Genomic DNA, 17,783 nt, shown 5'->3' on the forward strand with positions numbered 1-17,783 from the left:
CAACGAGTTCCTAGGTAACGCTGATGCTACTGGTCCATGGACCGCATTTTGAACGGGAGAGACTAGACAATTCTTGGGAATCTATTTCTTTCCTGGAGGCAGAGACTGGCGAGAGGGCCATGGTCGCTGGAGTGGGTATCTGAGATGGAGGGCAAAGCTCCCCCCACCCCCGACCCCCAACCCTTGAGCTCCCAGGGATGAATGGGTTAGGACTAGGGACCTTGGGACGCCCCCTCCTCTCCCATAGGAGAGGGGAGTTGGGAAAGGGTTGAGAATTTTTAAAAGAGGGAGTTGTTGGGGCGCCTGGGTTTCTCAGTAGGCTCTGGCTCTTGACTTCAGCTCAGGTCATGATGTCACGGTTCCTGGGTTGGAGCTTTCACATGGGGCTCTGTGCTGGAAGTGCGGAGCCTGCGTGGGGTTCTCTGTCTCTGCCCCTCCCCCGCTCATGTGCTCCGTCTCTCTCAAAATAAATAAACTTTAAAAAATGTTAAATAAATAAAAGAGGGAATTGTTATAACTGACATACCCGGGATTCTGGAGTCAGAGATGGAAGTCTAGGCTGTGTCGACCTTGAACCTCAGTGACTTCATCAGGGCAGTGGAGATCCTAATAGTACCACACTCACTCATGGGGTTATGATGATTCAGTTAAATGGCCCATATACAGTGCTTGAAAGAGTCTTGACACTTTATTCACTTCAATAGACAGTAGTCAATGTTACTGCCACTACATTATCATAAATGTTTTGATTATTTCTAGAGGTAAGCCTTCTCAAAATTTTTTTAAAGTTTATTTATTTTGAGAAAGAGAGTGAGGGCAGGGGAGGGGCAAAGAGAGAGGGAGGGACAGAATCCCAGGCAGGCCCTGCCATGTCAGTGCAGAGCCTGATGCAGGGCTCGATCCCACGGACTGTGAGATCATGACCTGAGCCGAAACCAAGAGCTGGACACTTAACCCCCTGAGCCACTCAGACACCCCTCAATTTTTTTTTAATGTTTATTTATTTTTGAGGGGGGGAGGGGCAGAGAAAGAGGGAGACACAGAATCCGAAACAGCCTCCAGGCTCCAAGCCCGACTTGGGGCTTGAACTCACGGACCGTGAGATCATGACCTGAGCCGAAGTCGGACGCTTAACCAGTTGAGCCACCCAGGCGCCCCAAAAGTAATCTTTATACCCAACATTGGGGCTTGAACTCACAACCCCGGGATCAAGAGTCGCATGTTTTGCCAACTGAGCCAGCCAGGTGCCCCTTGCCTTCCTAAATTTAACAGTCGTGTATTAGAAGCTGCAGGCCCCTTGGATGTCCCAAGGTGTGGCTGGTGTCTGAGACATGGCCCTTCCTTTCCCCTAGTTCCCACAGCCATGGCTCCCTCTCAGCCTTTGCCCCTGCCCCTGAGTGAGGGTGGGTTCATGGCCAGAGTTCTAAAGGCGCACACCAGAAGAGCCTCAGGAAATGTGTGTGGAAATACGGGGAATCGTGGGCTCCCTTACGTGGAGTTTCAGGGCTGGGTGGACCTGACGAAGAATATCCAGCCAGAATATCCAGGTGACTGTTAACTCCACTGTCTCCTAAGATCCACTGTGCCTTTTGGTTTGGACTTGGAGGCCTGCTGGAGGGCGTTCCCATGGGCTGGGGAGACGGCCCCTGCCAAAGGGGCTGGTGAGCAATACGCCGGGAGGGCCCCTGTCGCGGGGAGGTCCCGAGCTGAAGCTGAATGAGCCAATGAGCTGTACTTTGAAGGTCAGATTGGCCGGTCACCGTTCATCCCTCCCTTTGTCAGCCCCAGGCCTGCAGCCGAATCTTGTCGAGGCGTCCCCCTTGGGTCCGGCTACAAAGGAGGACTGTTAAGGCACAATCAGCCCAGTGCGTTAATGGGGGAAGTGGCACCCGAGTTCAAAGCCATGGGGGCAGCAGGGGTAAGCAGGGGCGCCCTCGAGAGGGACATGGATCTCGGGGACAGTCGGAGACAGAGGTCCAGAGGCCTCCTCCCATGGCCAACCTTGAGAAATTTGGGTTTGACTTTTGTTACGAGAGCTGTTGGGTTTCTTTAGCGAAGGTGTCGAACAGCATGGGCCGTGGACAGTGGTGTCCAGAGGCACTGTGGGGAGTGGCCCTCAGAGGGGTGGGGGGACTTCGAGTCAGGAGATGGGGCCTTGGCACAGGGGCGATGTGGGGGAGGAGGCCCTAAGGCAGAGAGTGTGAGAGATGGGAGGGTCCCTGAGGCAGGGGCATGGGGGGAGATAGTGGGGAGAGGGGGCCATGACGGGGTGGGTCCTGAATTAGGGGGATGGAGGGAGATAAAGGGGCCCCTGAAAAGGCCATGGGAGACGGGCCCTAGCCCTGTGTTCCGTCCAGTCTGAAGCCTCCTTTCTGCCTCTTGGATCTCTGCAGGGAGTGGAGCTGCGAGTGTAGGAGGGCCTTAGCACAGACGATCAGGAACCTGGGTTATGTCCCTGCTGTGTGACTTCAAGGAAGTCCCTGCCCTCTCCGGGCCTCAGATTGCACAGCTGTCTATGGGAGTACAGGTCTCCCCTACTATCCAAAATGGAGCGTTCCTATAAAACCTCTCAAAAGCCAAAATGGCGTAAAGTGAAGAGTATCCCCCGCTTTCCGAGAGCTCATGTCACACTACTTTACTTCTCCGAAAGACTTACATTCGTATCTGTTTTGGCTAACTGAACCAAATCTGAAGACCATTTTCCCTTTTACAGAAAAGACCACTACGCGCTCAAGTAGGAAAATGTCATTGGTGCAGTGGGCCTGGGCACACACTCACGTGGGGTCTCGGCATCCTGGTCACCCAGACACCCGTGCCGGGAGGCAGGTGGGCCCTGATCTGGCCCCAGGCCCTCCTCTGACTCACATCTCTGGGCTGTGTTGAGCGTCTGACTCTTGCTCTCGGCTCAGGTCATGATCTCACAGTTCGTAGGTTCAAGTCCCAGATCGGGCCTTGCACTGACAGCACAGTGCCTGCTTGGGATTCTGTGTCTCCCTCTCTTTCTCAAAAATAAACATTAAAAAAAAAAAAAAAAAAGCTAAACATAGTCTGTGCCATGGTCAGCAACCCCACTCCTAAGCGTGTACCCTGTACAACAGAGATGCATACGTGTGTCCTCGTCGGAAGACACTGTTACAACGTTCCTATTTCTAGTGGCTCTCAAAGTTACAGATACATGGGACAATGTGTTCAGGACAAGAAGGCAGACACGTAAGACAACATGTTTGTCAGATTTCATTTATAAAAGTCCAAGAACAAGTGTGGGGGCTGCTGACTAGAAAGGGGCAGGAACTTCCTGGGTGGATGGAAATGTAACATAACCTTGATCCGGGTGGTGGTTATGCAATGTAATATTTTTTTTAATTTTATTTTAGAAAGAGAGAGAGAGTGGGAGAGAGTGGCGGGGGTGGGGGGGAGGGAAGGGAATCTTAAGCGGACTCCACGCTCAGAGCAGAACCCCACATGGGGCTCGATCTCATGACCCTGGAATCATGACTTGAGCCAAAATCAAGAGTTGGATGCTCAACTGACTGAGCCGCCCAGGCGCCCTGCAGTGTAATTTTTAAATCATCGAGCTGTGCCCTTAAGAGTTAAGATTTTTGCACTTCACAGAAAACTTATCTCAATAAAAAGAGTGAGAGAATAGCACAGCACTTAGAGGTTGGACATCTTAGGTTCAGATCCCAGATTTGTCACCTCTCAGCTGTGTGACCTTGAGCAAGTCATTTTCCCTCTCTGTGTCTCACACCTTGTGAGGACTGAATGAGCTGATGCACACAGAGTGCTTAGAAGAGGGCAGAGTACAGAGCGGGCACTCAACGGATCACCATCATCACCATCGTGGTCGTTGTCCTTGTCACCGGCATTGCCCCGTCCCTTCCCCATCGACTCTGATACGAGAGGCTTTCGAGACTCCCTTCCTCTTCCCTGTTCTGATCCCATAATCCCATTGTCTGGCCAATTCAAGCTGCTCTCACTCTAACCTTGGTTGGGTCTAAAACCCCATGACTCGAGGACTCCGAGATTCTGTGGCTCCCAAGCTCATGCCAGGCAAAATTCCTGAAGCTTCGTGAATCACCCAGCAACAGGTGCCAGCGCCCGCCCACACCCCGGGGCCAGAAAGCAAGTACAACACACACTTCTCTCTCCCCACTGATATATTTGATAATTGTCCAGAACCAGAGATGGCATCAGCCAGGGGTGAGGGGGAGTAAAAAAGAGCCCAGGGAGGGGGCTGGGTGGGGGCAGGGAGGAAGGGACGAGGAGAGGGAGAGGAACAGAGACACAGAAAAGAGAGGGGGGAAGTGGGGGGGGCGGGGAGAGAAGCCAGCCAGAGGGGAGAGAGGGTGGGAGGCGGAAGGTAAGTTGAGGGGGTGAGGGTCAAGGTGGGGCCACGGGGAGAGAGGGCCCCTCCCCCAGAATACAAAATGGGGGGACTGGTGGGGGCTGTCCTGGGCTTGGGGGGCAGGGAAGAAATGGGCGATGTGGGGGGGGTGAGGTCAGTAGTAGGTTTCCTTCTCCACCCAACCTGGAGACAAAGAAAGAAAGAAACAGAGAGAGACATGGAGACGGGCACAGGAGAGAGACAGAGACGGAGAGGAGGGAGACCAGAGAGCCAGGGAGAGAGAAGTGGGGAAGGGGCGGAGGGGCAGCACAGAGGGAGGTGGGGGAGACACAGAGAGAGGTCAGCACAGGGCTCCGCCCACCTCGCCTCCACCTGCCCCCCTGCCGCCCAGCCTCCCCCCTCCACCCGCTGGGCCCCCTCACCCCCGGGGTTCCTGCGCAGGATGAGTTTGCGGATCTCATCGTAGACGAAGATGAGGAAACTGTAGGGGAAGGCACAGAACCACCAGCTGGGCCTGCGGAGAGGGGAGGGCAGGAGGGCCTTGGTGAGGGGTCATAATGGGGGACACAGCTGCAGAGTCTGGAGAACAGGAATGCCACCCTGGGGGGATCCCCCCTTGCCCTTTGGGCCCACAGGCGAGGGGTGCCCTGGCCAGGGCCTGCAGGCTGCCCCCTGTGAGGACGTCCTCAGGGGGCAGGTTCAGTGGCATCAGAACAGGGCCTGTGGGGAGCCTGGCGGGCTCAGTCGGTGGAGCGTGTGACTCTTGATCTCGGGGTTGTGAGTTTGAGTCCCACGCTGGGTGCAGAGATGATTTAAAGATAATAAAATCTTAACAATAATAATAATAATAATTAAAAGAACAGGGACTGTGATGGGGGACACAGAGGTGGGGCCCAGAGAGACACCAGGAGAGGTGAGGCTTGTGAGGATGTCCTGCAGGGGAGGCTCCTCAGAGGCTCCTGGAGCAGGGTTGTGGGAGGGAGGGGCACTCACTTGAGAGGGTACATGCGGAGGGCCACGTCCATGCCTGGGCAGTAGGACAAGAAGGCAGCGAGGGCCGTCTCCTCAAACAACCCGAAGATGAGGATCTTGTTCCTGGAGGCACAGGTAAGGCTGGACCCAGAGAACCTAACCCAGCCCCCAACCCCACAGGGACAGGCACACCCAAAGGCAGACGGAGACAGGCAGACCCGGAGTCACACAGAGACAGAGACGAGAAGAGACAGAGGCAGAGAGATGGCAGCACAGAAATATCAAGACAGAGACGGGGCGCGCCTGAGTGGCTCAGTCGGTTGAGCGTCCGACTTCGGCTCAGGCCATGATCTCACGGTTTGTGGATTTGAGCCCCGCGTAGGGCTCTGTGCTGACAGCTCAGCGCCTGGAGCCCGTTCCAGATTCTGTGTCTCCCCGTCTCTCTGCCCCTCCCCTGCTCGCGCTCTGTCTCTCTCTCCCTCTCTCTCAAAAATAAATAAACATTAAAAAAACTAAAAAAAAAAAAAAAAAATCAAGGCAGAGAGACGGAGAGAGCAACAGACACGCACACAGGCGCGGAGAGGTAGAGCCCGCGACACTCCCGCCCCCGGACACACACGTAGAGGCAGACTGAGAGAGAATCTGAGACAGACGGACCACTTGAGAGAAAATCGCTCAGAGACCAAAGCGGAGACACGGCGCACGAGGGGAGGCACAGACAGACACACAGAGGGGACAGAGAACAGGGCCTCGGGCGGCCAGCCCTCACTTCATGCCCTGCTGGAAGACGGAGTTCCTCCGGGTCTTGCAGATGATCAGGTCGGCCCACTGCACGACCACGATGCTCACGAAGAAGGCCGTGTGGCACGTGAACTCCACCACCTTCCTCTGCTCGTATGTCTGCAAGAGCGGTGACAAGCGGTCAGCGCCCGGGGCCCACGTGCCCCCTGCCCGGGCCCCAGGGCAAGCAGCGACTCTGTCCAGGTGGGGCCTCCCCACTTTGGCTCGTGGCCCTGCGGGAAGAGCAGGGGCTGTACGGGGAAGGAGAGAAGTTAATCGTGGCCTCAGTTGTCCACCAGGAACCGGAGACCCTGCGGGGCTCCCGGGACAACGGACACCAGCCAGGCTTTGAAGGGATACACAGGGACGGAGAAGAAGGCGACGAAGGCGTCCCGCCTGGTGGAGCAGAGCATGGCCAGGGGACGCGAGGACCTCGGTGGGCTGAGCCAAGAGTGCCAGGGGGCTCCCAGCACCCGGCAGAGGCCTTCACGGCGCCCCTGGGGCAGAGGGGCCGTCCTAGGGAGCAGCCCTGCGTGGCTGGGACAGCCGGCCCCGGGCTCCTGTCGTGGGCAGGGGCGCTGAGCGCTGACCGGGAGGCCCCCATGCTGCGGGGCCCGCTCACTCACCCACTGCTGCCCGTAACTGTCCTCCAGGTCATTGACGGTTCGGTCATCCCAGTTCAGCCGGATGCCCACCAGGTTGCTGGGCAAGAAGCCATTTTCTGCCAGGATCACAAAGTAGGAAAAGAAGCCACCGAGAGCCTGGATCATTCCTGGGGGTGGGGAGGAGATGAGGAGAAGCTCAGGGAGGGGCCGGCAGCCAGTCCAGGGCACCTATGAGGCTCCGCGAGACTCCCACTGGGAGGTCGGTGAGGCCTCCTCGGAACCCACCGCCCGAGCCTCATCTGAGGCTGGGCTCCCGGACGGCAACCCGAGGGCGCCACCTGGTGGTGGGCACCTGGGACTGGAGCCTCAGGGAAGGGTCTCACCTGGAGGCTCTCTCCCACCTGAGCCAGCCCACCTGATCATCAGGGAATCCCTGAGAAGGCCCGCGTTTCAGTCTAACAGGCTCCTCAGTGCAGGAGTGATCTCCCCAGGCCTCTGACCACCACCATGAAGCCTCTGCTTTCTGGAACACTCCTAGCAATGGGGAGCTCAGCACTTCCAAAGGCTCTGCACACATCACCTCCAGCAGCAGGTTGAGGAGGAGGTGGGAGGGGCTGGAGTTCACTCCTGCCCTCAGAGCGCTCACAGGCTGATCTTGTCTTTCCCACCACGGAGGCGGGTGGGGCAGCGGGCTCTGCAGTGGCCAGCCTGGGGCCAACCCTGACCTGCCACTCCGTGTCCCATGTGCTCCTCAGATGCACCCCCACGCCTGTCCTCCAGGTGTACCGGCCCCACCTTGGTGACCGGCACCCATCTGTAAGTCACCCCTTCCAAACCTCCAGCACCAAGTTCTACTCTCTCCCCACTCATCCAACACAGGGTTTCAGAGTGCTCGCTCTGGGCCAGGCTCTAGGCTCTGCACATCCAGCCATAAATGAGGTGCGGTCCCCAAGTCCTCACCAATCTGCCCGTAGGCCATGCTGATGAGCCTCTCATTGACCAGCTTGTCCGTGCGTGGGTTCCTGGGCTGTCTCTTCATGATGTCACTCTCCGCAGCCTCGTATGCCAAGGAGATGGCAGGGACCTGGGCAGGCAGGGCCACATGAGCCGGGAGTGGGGGACCCTCCCTTCCCGGGGCCCAGAGAGTGGCCGGGGCTCACCATGTCAGTGCCCAGGTCGATGCAGAGGATGGTGATGGTGCCCAGAGGCAGCGGGATGTTGGCCATGATGAACAGTAAGAAGGGTGTGATCTCAGGAATGTTGCTGGTCAGGGTGTAGGCGATGGATTTCTTCAGGTTGTCGAAAATCAGGCGGCCTGAGGAAGGGGCAGGCTCAGATCCCGGCCCTTCCCTGCCTGGTCCCCGAGTCCTTTCCAATCTACCCTCCCACCTGCCCACCTTCCCGTGGAGACATCCAGCCATGACGCCCTGTTCAAACATTCTCGAAATACAGCCACTTTGGAGAACTGTTTGGCAGTTTGTATTAAAGCTAACCCCCCCTCCCCCCACTGGTAATCCTACTCCTAGGTTTAAATAAGTGTTTACATCCACCAAAAAGTGCAGGAAGGTCCACCATAACGTTACCACCAGAGCCAAAACCTTGAACCGACCCCAATGCCCATCAGCACGGGAGTGGATAAACCAACTACGGTCCATCCACTTAGCAGGAAAAAGGAACCAGCCGCAGACACACCCAACTCCGTGGATGAATTTCACAGACGTTACGTTGAGTGAAACGTAACACAAACGCGTTCATGCGGCACAACTCCATTTAGATGAGGTTTAAAACTAATCTATAGTGCTTATTTTTAGGAAGGGAGATAGGGGCTGGAGGGGACGCGACGAAACCCTAACGGGGCTCTATTCCTGCCACACATGCTCTGCTCTCCCCAAACGTCTGGTGTCTCTCATCCTGAAGCATCGATGGAGGGGATGATGATTGAAATGTGCTTCGACGCGGGGCCCCTGGGTGGCTCAGTGAGTTGAGTGTCTGACTTTGGCTCAGGTCACAATCTCGCGATTCGCGAGATCAAGCCCCACGTCAGGCTCTGCGCTGACGGTTCGGAGAGCCTATGTGAGATCCTCTCTCTCTCCCTCTATCTCACCCCCTCCCCCACTGATACTCTCTGTCTCTCTCAAAATAAATACATAGATAGATAGACAAATAGGGGCGCCTAGGTGGCTCAGTCGGTTAAATGTCCGACTTCGGCTCAGGTCGTGATCTCACAGTTCGTGGGTTCAAGCCCCGTGTCGGGCTCTGTGCTGACAGCTCGGAGCCTGGAGCCTGCTTCGGATTCTCTGTCTCCCTCTCTCTCTCTGCCCCTCCCCTGCTCATGCTCTGTGTCTGTCTCAAAAAATAAATAAATAAATAAATAAATAAATAAATAAATAAATAAACAAATAAATAAATATGCTTCAACATGATCCAGTGTGTATGCTGAGACGAAACAAGATTGGCCATGAGCTGTCGTGGATGGTGACCAGGCTCTTTGCTCTGCTGTGCGGTCTGCCTGGAATTTCCCCTACTGGAAGTTAAACTTTGTGGGGTTTTTTTTCCACCTCAGAGAGGCCTTCCTTGCCCCCCGCCCCCAATCTAGGCAGGACCCTTGATACATAGCATCCCCCGCTGGGTTGCTCCTTAGGGCTGGTCACAATTTACAATTAGGTTTATTATGTTACAATCTGCTAATTTGTTAAAAGCTGCCGCTCCCACCTCCTTGAGGGGAGGGACCAATCACGTCTGCTCTGCTCACACTGTCTGTCCAGCCCAGTAAATGCCTGGAAAGTGTGAACAGTGTATCCACAGATGTGCGCACTGTGAACACACAGACGACTTGGGGAATATATTGAAAGGGGTAACCGTGGCGTCTTCTGGGACAAAGGAGACAAGGGATAAGGGCATTTGTCACTTTAGGTGCAGCTTTACTGTTTACATTCCCCTTGATCATGCATTATTTTCAAATATTTCAAATTATTTTCAAATGTGAGAGAGAAACTGCAAGAAATTGCACCACAGCATGAATCGTGCCTATTTCTGGATGGTGAGGTTATGGGTGATTCTAATTTTCTGCTTAATGCTTGTCTTCATTTCCTATAATTATCAGGAATGCCTCTGGTGATCGGAATAAAATTAACTGTGAACAAGCCCCATCTGTGGCCACACTGAGGCCCGTCAGGGGGCAGCGCCCTCAGTGTCCCCCACCCCAGACACCAGGCCCGGCCCCACACACGCTCCCTCACACCGCCTCGCCTGTGTGCATTCTGTTCCTTGGCCCAGAACTCCCTTCCCTGCCATTACTCTACGTGAACATTCCAACTCGGCCCTTGGGGCTCCGTATAGCGATCCCTGTCCACTCTGGGAAGCTTCCTTGCCCCCTGACCCCGGGCTGGGGGAGGGGGCTCCACAGGGCTCCCGAAGGACCCTCTGCTTCCCCGTCCTTGCATTTAAAGGTATTTTAAAAATGCTTCCACGTCTACATCACCCACCCAACTGGGCCTGCGCTGGGCGATGCTGGGACCCAGAAGTGCGTCAGCACAGCCCCGCCACCAGGGAGCCCCCAACCCCACGGGGTTGAAGGGACAAGCTGAGGCTTCACCGGGGCTCAGGAGGATTCTGGTGTCTCCCCACCATCATTCGGCTGCAGCCGAATGGGTCCCTCTTGCCGTTCTCCGACCTCATGCAGGAAACCCAGTCTCCAGGACCACCCCGGCCAACTCACCCTCTTCTACACCCGTGACGATGGAGGCAAAGTTGTCGTCCAGCAGAATCATGTCCGCTGCCTGCTTGGACACGTCAGAGCCGGCAATGCCCATGGCCACACCGATGTCTGCCTTCTTCAGGGCAGGGGAGTCGTTCACGCCATCGCCAGTCACGGCCACGATTGCTCCCTGGAGGGACAGAGAGTGAGGATGACGCCCAGGGGCCTGGCCCCAGCCCCCTCCTCATCAGGGACCAGAAGCCCTGGCCCCTGAGGGACTTCAGGCTGAGCCCACCTGTCTCTGACAGCCCTCCACGATGATGAGCTTCTGTTGGGGGGACGTGCGGGCAAAGACGATCTCCGTGTGGTTCTGCAGGATCTCATCGATTTGCTCAGAGGTGAAGTCCTTGAGGTCGGTGCCATGGATCACACAGGCCTTGGCATCCCTGGGGAGAGCAGAGAGCTGCTCAGGACTCATGGGGATTAGCGGACAGACAGCCAGGCCAACCCAACCCACGCCACACAGGAGAGGCAGAGGACCAGGTTCTGAAACCGAGGCTCAGGGAGTATAACTGACTTGCTCAGGGTCACACTGCCCGTGAGCAGGAAAGCTGGGACGCGGCCCTGCACCAAGCTGTCCGTCCTCACGTGTGGAGGGGGAGCAGGACCCAGGAGCCGTGTCAACAGGGGAGACCCAGGAGGAAGGGGCACAGGCGGTCCCAGTGGGAGGCCAGGTGGGGGCAGAAGCCTGAGCCGGCAGGGGCGGGCTCACCGGGGGTTGACCTGGCTGACGGGAATGTTGAGCCGGGCAGCGATGTCCTCCACAGTCTCGTTGCCCTCGGAGATGATGCCCACGCCCTTGGCGATGGCCTTTGCCGTGATGGGGTGATCACCCGTGACCATGATGACCTGTGGGCATGGCGTGGAGACGGTCCAGCCTCCCTGCCGGCCCCTGGGGCCCCGGCCCCGGCCCCGCCTCCCCGGCTGCCCCAGGCCACACCTTGATGCCGGCGCTGCGGCACTTGCCCACTGCGTCGGGGACGGCGGCCCGGGGCGGGTCGATCATGGACATGAGGCCGACGAAGCAGAGGTTGTCCGTGGTAAAGTTCACATCGTCACAGTCAAAGGCAAAGCCCTTGGGGAACTGCTCCTCGGGCAGGTAGTAATGGCAGAAACCTGATGGCAGGACGGGTGGGGGGCATGAGGGCTCCAGCCTCGGACCTCCATGCTTCCCGCCCACAGCTCCCAGCCGTCAGGGTCCCCGCAGTCTGGACAGTCCCAGCCGACGGGAGAGTCTGTCAACATTTATTGCCTGAAGATGCCTTTCCCTCTCATTCATTCATTCACTCATTCATTCATTCATTCATTCATGGTGCATTCTGGGAGGTGCTGTTCTGAGCCAGGCTCTGCGCGGCATCACACCCCTCCACACCCTCAAGGGCCCCCCAGAGCTGGCCCAGCCCCTGCCCCAACTCAGCCCCACCCGTGGAGCGCACCGAGCACTCGTTCGCCCAGGCCGCCGAGCTCGAGGTAGGCATTCTGGAAGGCCTCCTTCATCTCCTCGTCCAGTGGCTGTTCCTTGCCCTGCAGCAGGATGGTGGAGCAGCGGTCCAGGATGCGCTCGGGGGCGCCCTTCATCACCAGCAGGTATCGGTTGTCGTTGGGGTCCTCGGTCTCGTGGATGGAGAGCTGTGGATAGGGCGGAGGACGGAGGGAGGAGGGTGAGCATGCCGGGACGTCTCAGGACCAGAAGCTGCCCGCCCCCAGCTGGGGGAGAGGACTCCCCTCTCCACCTCCAACTCCCCTCCAGCTCAGAGCCACGGGTGGTAGGACAGACCACAGCTGGGGCTCCCTCGGAAGGCACTGCCCAAATCTCTCTACCCGGGAGCTCCATCTGGCTCTTGGAGTCTCCCACAGAGATCTCGGCTCACCCCTGCCCATGTCTGTCTCTCCATCTCACAGATATTTCTGCCCCTGGGTCTCTCTCACAGAAATCTCAGCCACCCATAGGATGTGTGTCTCTCTCCCTGCCTCACCCAGCTCCCTCTCACCCCACATCTGACCTGTCACCAAATCTGCTCAGCTCACCTCTCAGATACACCCAGATTCTGACCTCTCCTCACCTCCCCCCTGCCCTCCCCCTCCGGCCACCCCCCATCTCTCCTAGGGAATATCACAGCAGCCTCCACACTGAGTCTCTGTGTCTGCCCACCCCAGCCCTTCATATCGCCTCCCCAAGGCAGCCAGGAGGCTCCTTTAAAAAACGTGAGTCAGGGGCATCTGGGTGGCTCAGTCGGATAAGCGTCCGACTTTGGCTCAGGTCACGATCTCGCGGTTTGTGGGTTCGAGCCCCGCGTCGGGCTCTGTGCTGACAGCTCAGAGCGTGGAGTCTGCTTCGGATTCTGTGTCTCCCTCTCTCTCAGCCCCTCCCCTGCTCACGCTCTATTTCTCTGTTTCTCAAAAATAAACATTAAAAAAATTAAAAGAAAAAAAACACAAAATGTGAGTCAGTGGAAAACGGTGCAGCCACTTTGCCAAAAGGTCTGGCAGTCCCCTAAAAGGCTCAATGTAGGGGTCCCATCTGGGCCAGCCATTCCCAAGGCACAGGCAAGGTCTGTACGTCCACACAGAAACGCGTGTGTGAACATTCCCAACAGCGTCAGACACAGTAGCTCAGGGGGGCGAACAACTCGTATGCCCATCAGCAGGGGAACGGGATGAACCAAATGGGGAGTATCCAGACGATGCAACATTATCCCGCCGTGCAGAGGTCTGCTTGCACACCCACCACAACACGGATGGACCCTGAGAACGCTACACTAAGTGAAAGACGCCAGTCGCAAAAGGCCACGTGTCATACGATTCTGTTCCTATGAAATGTCCAGAATAGGTCAACAGAGAAGAGACAGAAAGTAGGTTAGTGGTTGCTTAGGGATCGGGGAGATGGGGGACGTGGCGGGGGGGGCGGGCAATAGCTAAGGAGTGATGGGGCCTCCTTTCGAGGTGATAAAATGTTCCGTGGTCGTTTAGTTGATTCCACTTATCTGTGAATATACCAAAATGCGGAATTACAGACTTTACGTGGGTGGCCTATGGTACGTGAGTTATACCTCGATGAAATGCTTTAAAAAACATTTTTTTTTAATGTTTATTTATTCTTGAGAGAGAGAGTCAGAGCATGAGCAGGGGAGGGGCAGAGCGAGAGAGGGACACAGAATCCGAAGCAGGCTCCGGGCTCCGAGCTGTCAGCACAGAGCCCGACACGGGGCTTGAACCCACGAACTGTGAGATCATGACCTGAGCTGAAGTCGGACGCTTAACCGACTGAGCCACCCAGGCGCACCTCAATGAAATTCTTTTAAAAAACATGAGTCAGGTCCCATCTCTCCTCTGTTCAGAGCCCCCCCGTGGCTCATGTCCCTCTTTGAGTCACAGTCGAGTCCTCCCCACGGCCCACAAGCCCAATGGGACCTGACCAGGCACCCACTGCCTTGGCTCACTGCTCCATCATCCTGGCTGCCTGGCTGTTGTTCAGACACATCAGGAAACCCCTGCCTCAGGGCCTTTGCACATGCTGGGCCCACTGCCTAGCACAGTCTTCCCCCAGGCACCTGCAGCTGGCATATTCTGTATCTCCTCCTGCCTTTGTCATCGTCTGTCTTCTAGCACTAGAGTATAAGTTCCATGTGAGGGGAGACTCTCCTGCTTCACTCACTGCCACAGGTACCAGCACCTGAAACGTATGTGCCTGACATGCGGTGGCTGCTCAAAAAAATGTATTTGTTGAATGAATGAGAGATCTCTGGCCGGCACTCACTCCCTGCTGCAGGATGACCTCCATTCCTCTGCCTCCCACTCTGGCAGAGACCTTACTCTCACTCTTGGGTCCGCCTGTTCCTTACCTAACCAGGTCGATACTATCATTCCCATTTTACAGATGGTGAAACCAAGGCTCTGGGAGGTTAGTAACAGGCCCAAAACGAGGGGGCAGCGGGGCAGGGGTGACCACCTATAGGCATTAGAGACTGCGGCCCAGGCTCGCTCTCCCGGGCGGCCCAGAGTACCTGGTATTTGTTGGTAGAATTGAAGGGAATCTCGGCCACTTTCTTGTTCCGTTCACGCATCAGCTTCACGGAGCCGGAGGACAACTCGATGCACTTGAGCAGGGCGGACTCTGAGGCATCGCCGGCCACGTCCCTCTAGGGGAAAAGAGGGCTGTGAGCGCGGAGCAGCGGGCGGTGGGCGTGGGCAGGGCCGAGGCGAGGCGGGCAGCTGGACCCACCTTGAGCACGGGGATGTTGTCCTGACCTCCCTTGAAGACGGCACGGTTGCAGAGTCCGGCGATGTGGGACAGGGCTACCCAGGTGTGCGAGCTCTTGTCGAACGAGGTCCCTGAGGGAGGCATGTGTCACAGGTCACGGCGTCTCGGGGGCCAGACACCCCTCCCCCCCCCGGTCCCTGCCTGGGCCCCACTCTCACCTGACTGGTCCTCAGTGGTGTCAGCCTCATGGATCTGGTTGTCAAACCACATGTGGGCAACCGTCATGCGGTTCTGGGTGAGGGTCCCCGTCTTGTCCGAGCAAATGGTGGATGTGGAGCCCAGGGTCTCCACGGCCTCCAGGTTTTTCACAAGGCAGTTCTTCCGAGCCATGCGCTTGGCGGTCAGCGTCAGACACACCTAGGGGACGTCCAAGGGCCGGCAAGTTACAGGTAGAGGCAGGCCGCAGGGCTGGACTGGCAACGTGAGCACCAACAACCCACCCGCCCGGCCCAGAGACAATCCGGGATGGCCCGGGGAAGAGTTAAGTGTCAGTGAAGCGTCTGACTTCGGCTCAGGTCATGATCTCGCGGCCCGTGAGTTCGAGCCCTGCGTCGGGCTCTGTGCTGACAGCTCGGAGCCTGGAGCCTGCTTCGGATTCTGTGTCTCCCTCTCTCTGACCCTCCCCCGTTCATGCTCTGTCTCTCAAAAATGAACAAACGCTAAATCATTCCGTCGATATGAAATACAAAAACTACACTGCTTAGAAGCCGGGGTAGGGGTTACCTTTGGGCTGGTGGGGGGTGCAGGGGGAAGCCGAATAAGGTCTCGAGGGGGTTTCTGGGGAACTCGATCTGGGTATGGCTGACACAGGTGCATGCTGACTCAGCAGCCTGTGCGTCTGTACGCGCGCCCCCAGGTATGCACACGCCAGGTCTATAAAAAGCCTTTGACCTACCCTAGCTTTGAACACGCTAATATGGAAAATGCTCCAGGATATATTAAGTAAAAGAATTGGGGCGCCTGGGTGGCTCAGTCGGTTGAGCATCCGACTTCGGCTCAGGCCATGATCTCACGGTTCGTGAGTTCGAGCCCCGCGTCGGGCTCTCTGCTGACAGTGCAGAGCCTGCTTCGGATCCCGTCTCCCTCTCTCTCTCTCTGCCCCTCCCCTGCACTTTCCCTGTCTCTCAAAAATAAATAAGCGTTAAAAAAAAAAGTAAAAGAATCAAGGAGCAGATCAGGATTCCTGGGACAGTCCCTTCTATGCACCCTGAAAACAGCATTTACCCACACGCTGTGATATGCCCGCACCTGCTGGGCAGCGGGAGGGTGGGGGGAACCGCTACTTTCTTTTTTAACTATTTCCGTGTATCCTTTAGACTTTTTACCGTGAAGCGTACTTCTTAATTTTGTACGTGAATTTAAAAAGGGCCAGGACCGCGAGCCCCTTGTGCCTTGCAATGTGTCTCAAGATTCTTGTGCGCTTGTTTTGTGAGGCAGGCTTTCTGAGTCCCCAGGCCCCGTCGTCCAAGATCTAGGAGGCTGGGCCCTCGGCGTGCAACCTGTCCTCATCAGGAAAATTGCAGTCAGGCCCCCCGCCCCCCCTCTTCCCTCAGACGTGGGAGTCCGGGCCTTACAGTGACAGTGGCCAGCAGGCCCTCCGGGACATTGGCCACGATGATGCCGATGAGGAAGATGACAGCCTCAAGCCAGGTGTATCCGAGGATGAGGGACAGGATGAAGAAAGAGACGCCCAGGAAGACAGCCACGCCGGTGATGAGCTGGATGAAGTGCTCTATCTCAATGGCGATGGGCGTCTTGCCCACCTCCAGCCCCGAAGCCAGGGTGGCAATGCGGCCCATGACAGTGCGGTCACCCGTGGCCACCACCACACCTCGAGCCGTGCCTGTGGGGTCAGAGGGGGTTAGGCTGAGGTGGGGATGGGGTCTCAGTGAAGTTCAGAGGAACCCCGAATCCCAGATGCACAGCCCTCCGTGTGGCCCAGCCCTGCCCCAAGCTGGGTGCCCCCGGCACACCCTGCCTCACCTTCCACGCAGTTGGTGGAAAAGAAGGTGATGTTCCGAGTCTCCAAGGGGTTGTCGTGTGTGCAGTCGGGAGAGCGGGTCTGGGGCTCTGATTCACCAGTCAGGGAGGAGTTGTCCACCTGGGGGTAGGTGAAAGGAAAAAGGGCTCAGCCCTGGGATCAGGGAGCATTTGTCCAGAGGACACCGGGGCCGAAGCCTGTATCCCTGGAGGTCACAGCTAGAAGCCTGGAAACCTGGGCGGGTGAGTGGTGTCTGGGGGGCTAGAGGTTGGGCTCTTGAAGGAGGGAAGCAGAGGTTTCTTGCCAAGGTCTAAGGTATTGATGGGTCTGAGGGGTGGCGACCAGGGGCCTGGACTCCTGGGTCCTGCGGGAGGAGGGGATGTGGGCTTGACCCCTGAGTCTGAGGAAGGAGGGTCTGGGGGCCTCGACTCTTAGATCTGAGGGAGGAGTGGGCTGGGGGCAAGACTCCTGGGCCTGAGGGGGGAGGGGCTAAGGCTCTGGACTCTTAGGTCTGAAGGAGGAAGGAACTGGAGGCAGGAATCCTGGGTCTAAGGGAGGAGGAGCTGGGGGTCTGGACCCCCAGGTCTGAGGGAGGAGGGGTTGAGGGCCTGGACTCCTGGGTCTGAGGGAGGAGTGGGCTAGGGGCTTGACCCCTGAGTCTGATGGAGGAGGGGGCTCGGGGCAGGACTCCTGAGTCTGCGTGGGGAGGGGCTGGGGGTCTGGACTTCTGAGTCTGAGGGAAGAGGGGCTGAGGGCCTGGACTCCTGGGTCTAAGAGAGGAGTGGGCTAGGGGCTTGACCCCCGAGTCTGAGGGGGGAGGGGCTAGGGACCTGGACTCTTAGGTCTGAAGGAGGAAGGAACTGGAGGCAGGAATCCTGGGTCTAAGGGAGGAGGAGCTGGGGGTCTGGACCCCCAGGTCTGAGGGAGGAGGAGCCGGGGGTCTGGACTTCTGAGTCTGAGGGAGGAGGGGCTGAGCGCCTGGACTCCTGGGTCTGAGGGAGGAGTGGGCCAGGGGCTTGACCCCTGCGTCTGACGGAGGAGGGGGCTCGGGGCAGGACTCCTGGGTCTGCGGGGGGGAGGGG

The 17,783-nt window shown here is 57.4% G+C and overlaps 1 protein-coding gene across 9 annotated transcripts in view; it reads right to left on the reverse strand.

The window, feature by feature from the left end:
* Positions 1-4,139: 4,139 nt before the first annotated feature.
* LOC101083636 (sodium/potassium-transporting ATPase subunit alpha-3) overlaps positions 4,140-17,783 on the reverse strand; it is an 82,393-nt gene continuing 68,749 nt past the window's right edge. For all 9 annotated transcript variants that reach the window (XM_045047210.1, XM_045047209.1, XM_045047212.1 and 6 more), the window contains 17 exons: positions 16,704-16,821; positions 16,295-16,563; positions 14,879-15,077; positions 14,682-14,791; positions 14,464-14,598; positions 11,896-12,088; positions 11,400-11,575; positions 11,172-11,308; positions 10,695-10,845; positions 10,421-10,589; positions 7,863-8,017; positions 7,663-7,786; positions 6,724-6,869; positions 6,087-6,217; positions 5,339-5,440; positions 4,768-4,859; positions 4,140-4,528 (listed from right to left, as the gene is read on the reverse strand). In XM_045047210.1, coding sequence (XP_044903145.1) covers positions 4,500-4,528; positions 4,768-4,859; positions 5,339-5,440; positions 6,087-6,217; positions 6,724-6,869; positions 7,663-7,786; positions 7,863-8,017; positions 10,421-10,589; positions 10,695-10,845; positions 11,172-11,308; positions 11,400-11,575; positions 11,896-12,088; positions 14,464-14,598; positions 14,682-14,791; positions 14,879-15,077; positions 16,295-16,563; positions 16,704-16,821 — 2,436 coding nt within the window. In that variant the 3' untranslated portion in view covers positions 4,140-4,499. The remainder of the gene's footprint in view (positions 4,529-4,767; positions 4,860-5,338; positions 5,441-6,086; positions 6,218-6,723; positions 6,870-7,662; positions 7,787-7,862; positions 8,018-10,420; positions 10,590-10,694; positions 10,846-11,171; positions 11,309-11,399; positions 11,576-11,895; positions 12,089-14,463; positions 14,599-14,681; positions 14,792-14,878; positions 15,078-16,294; positions 16,564-16,703; positions 16,822-17,783) is intronic.

The sequence above is a fragment of the Felis catus genome, chromosome E2 (genome assembly GCF_018350175.1).
Source record: "Felis catus isolate Fca126 chromosome E2, F.catus_Fca126_mat1.0, whole genome shotgun sequence".
In the NCBI taxonomy this organism is placed as follows: domain Eukaryota; kingdom Metazoa; phylum Chordata; class Mammalia; order Carnivora; family Felidae; genus Felis; species Felis catus.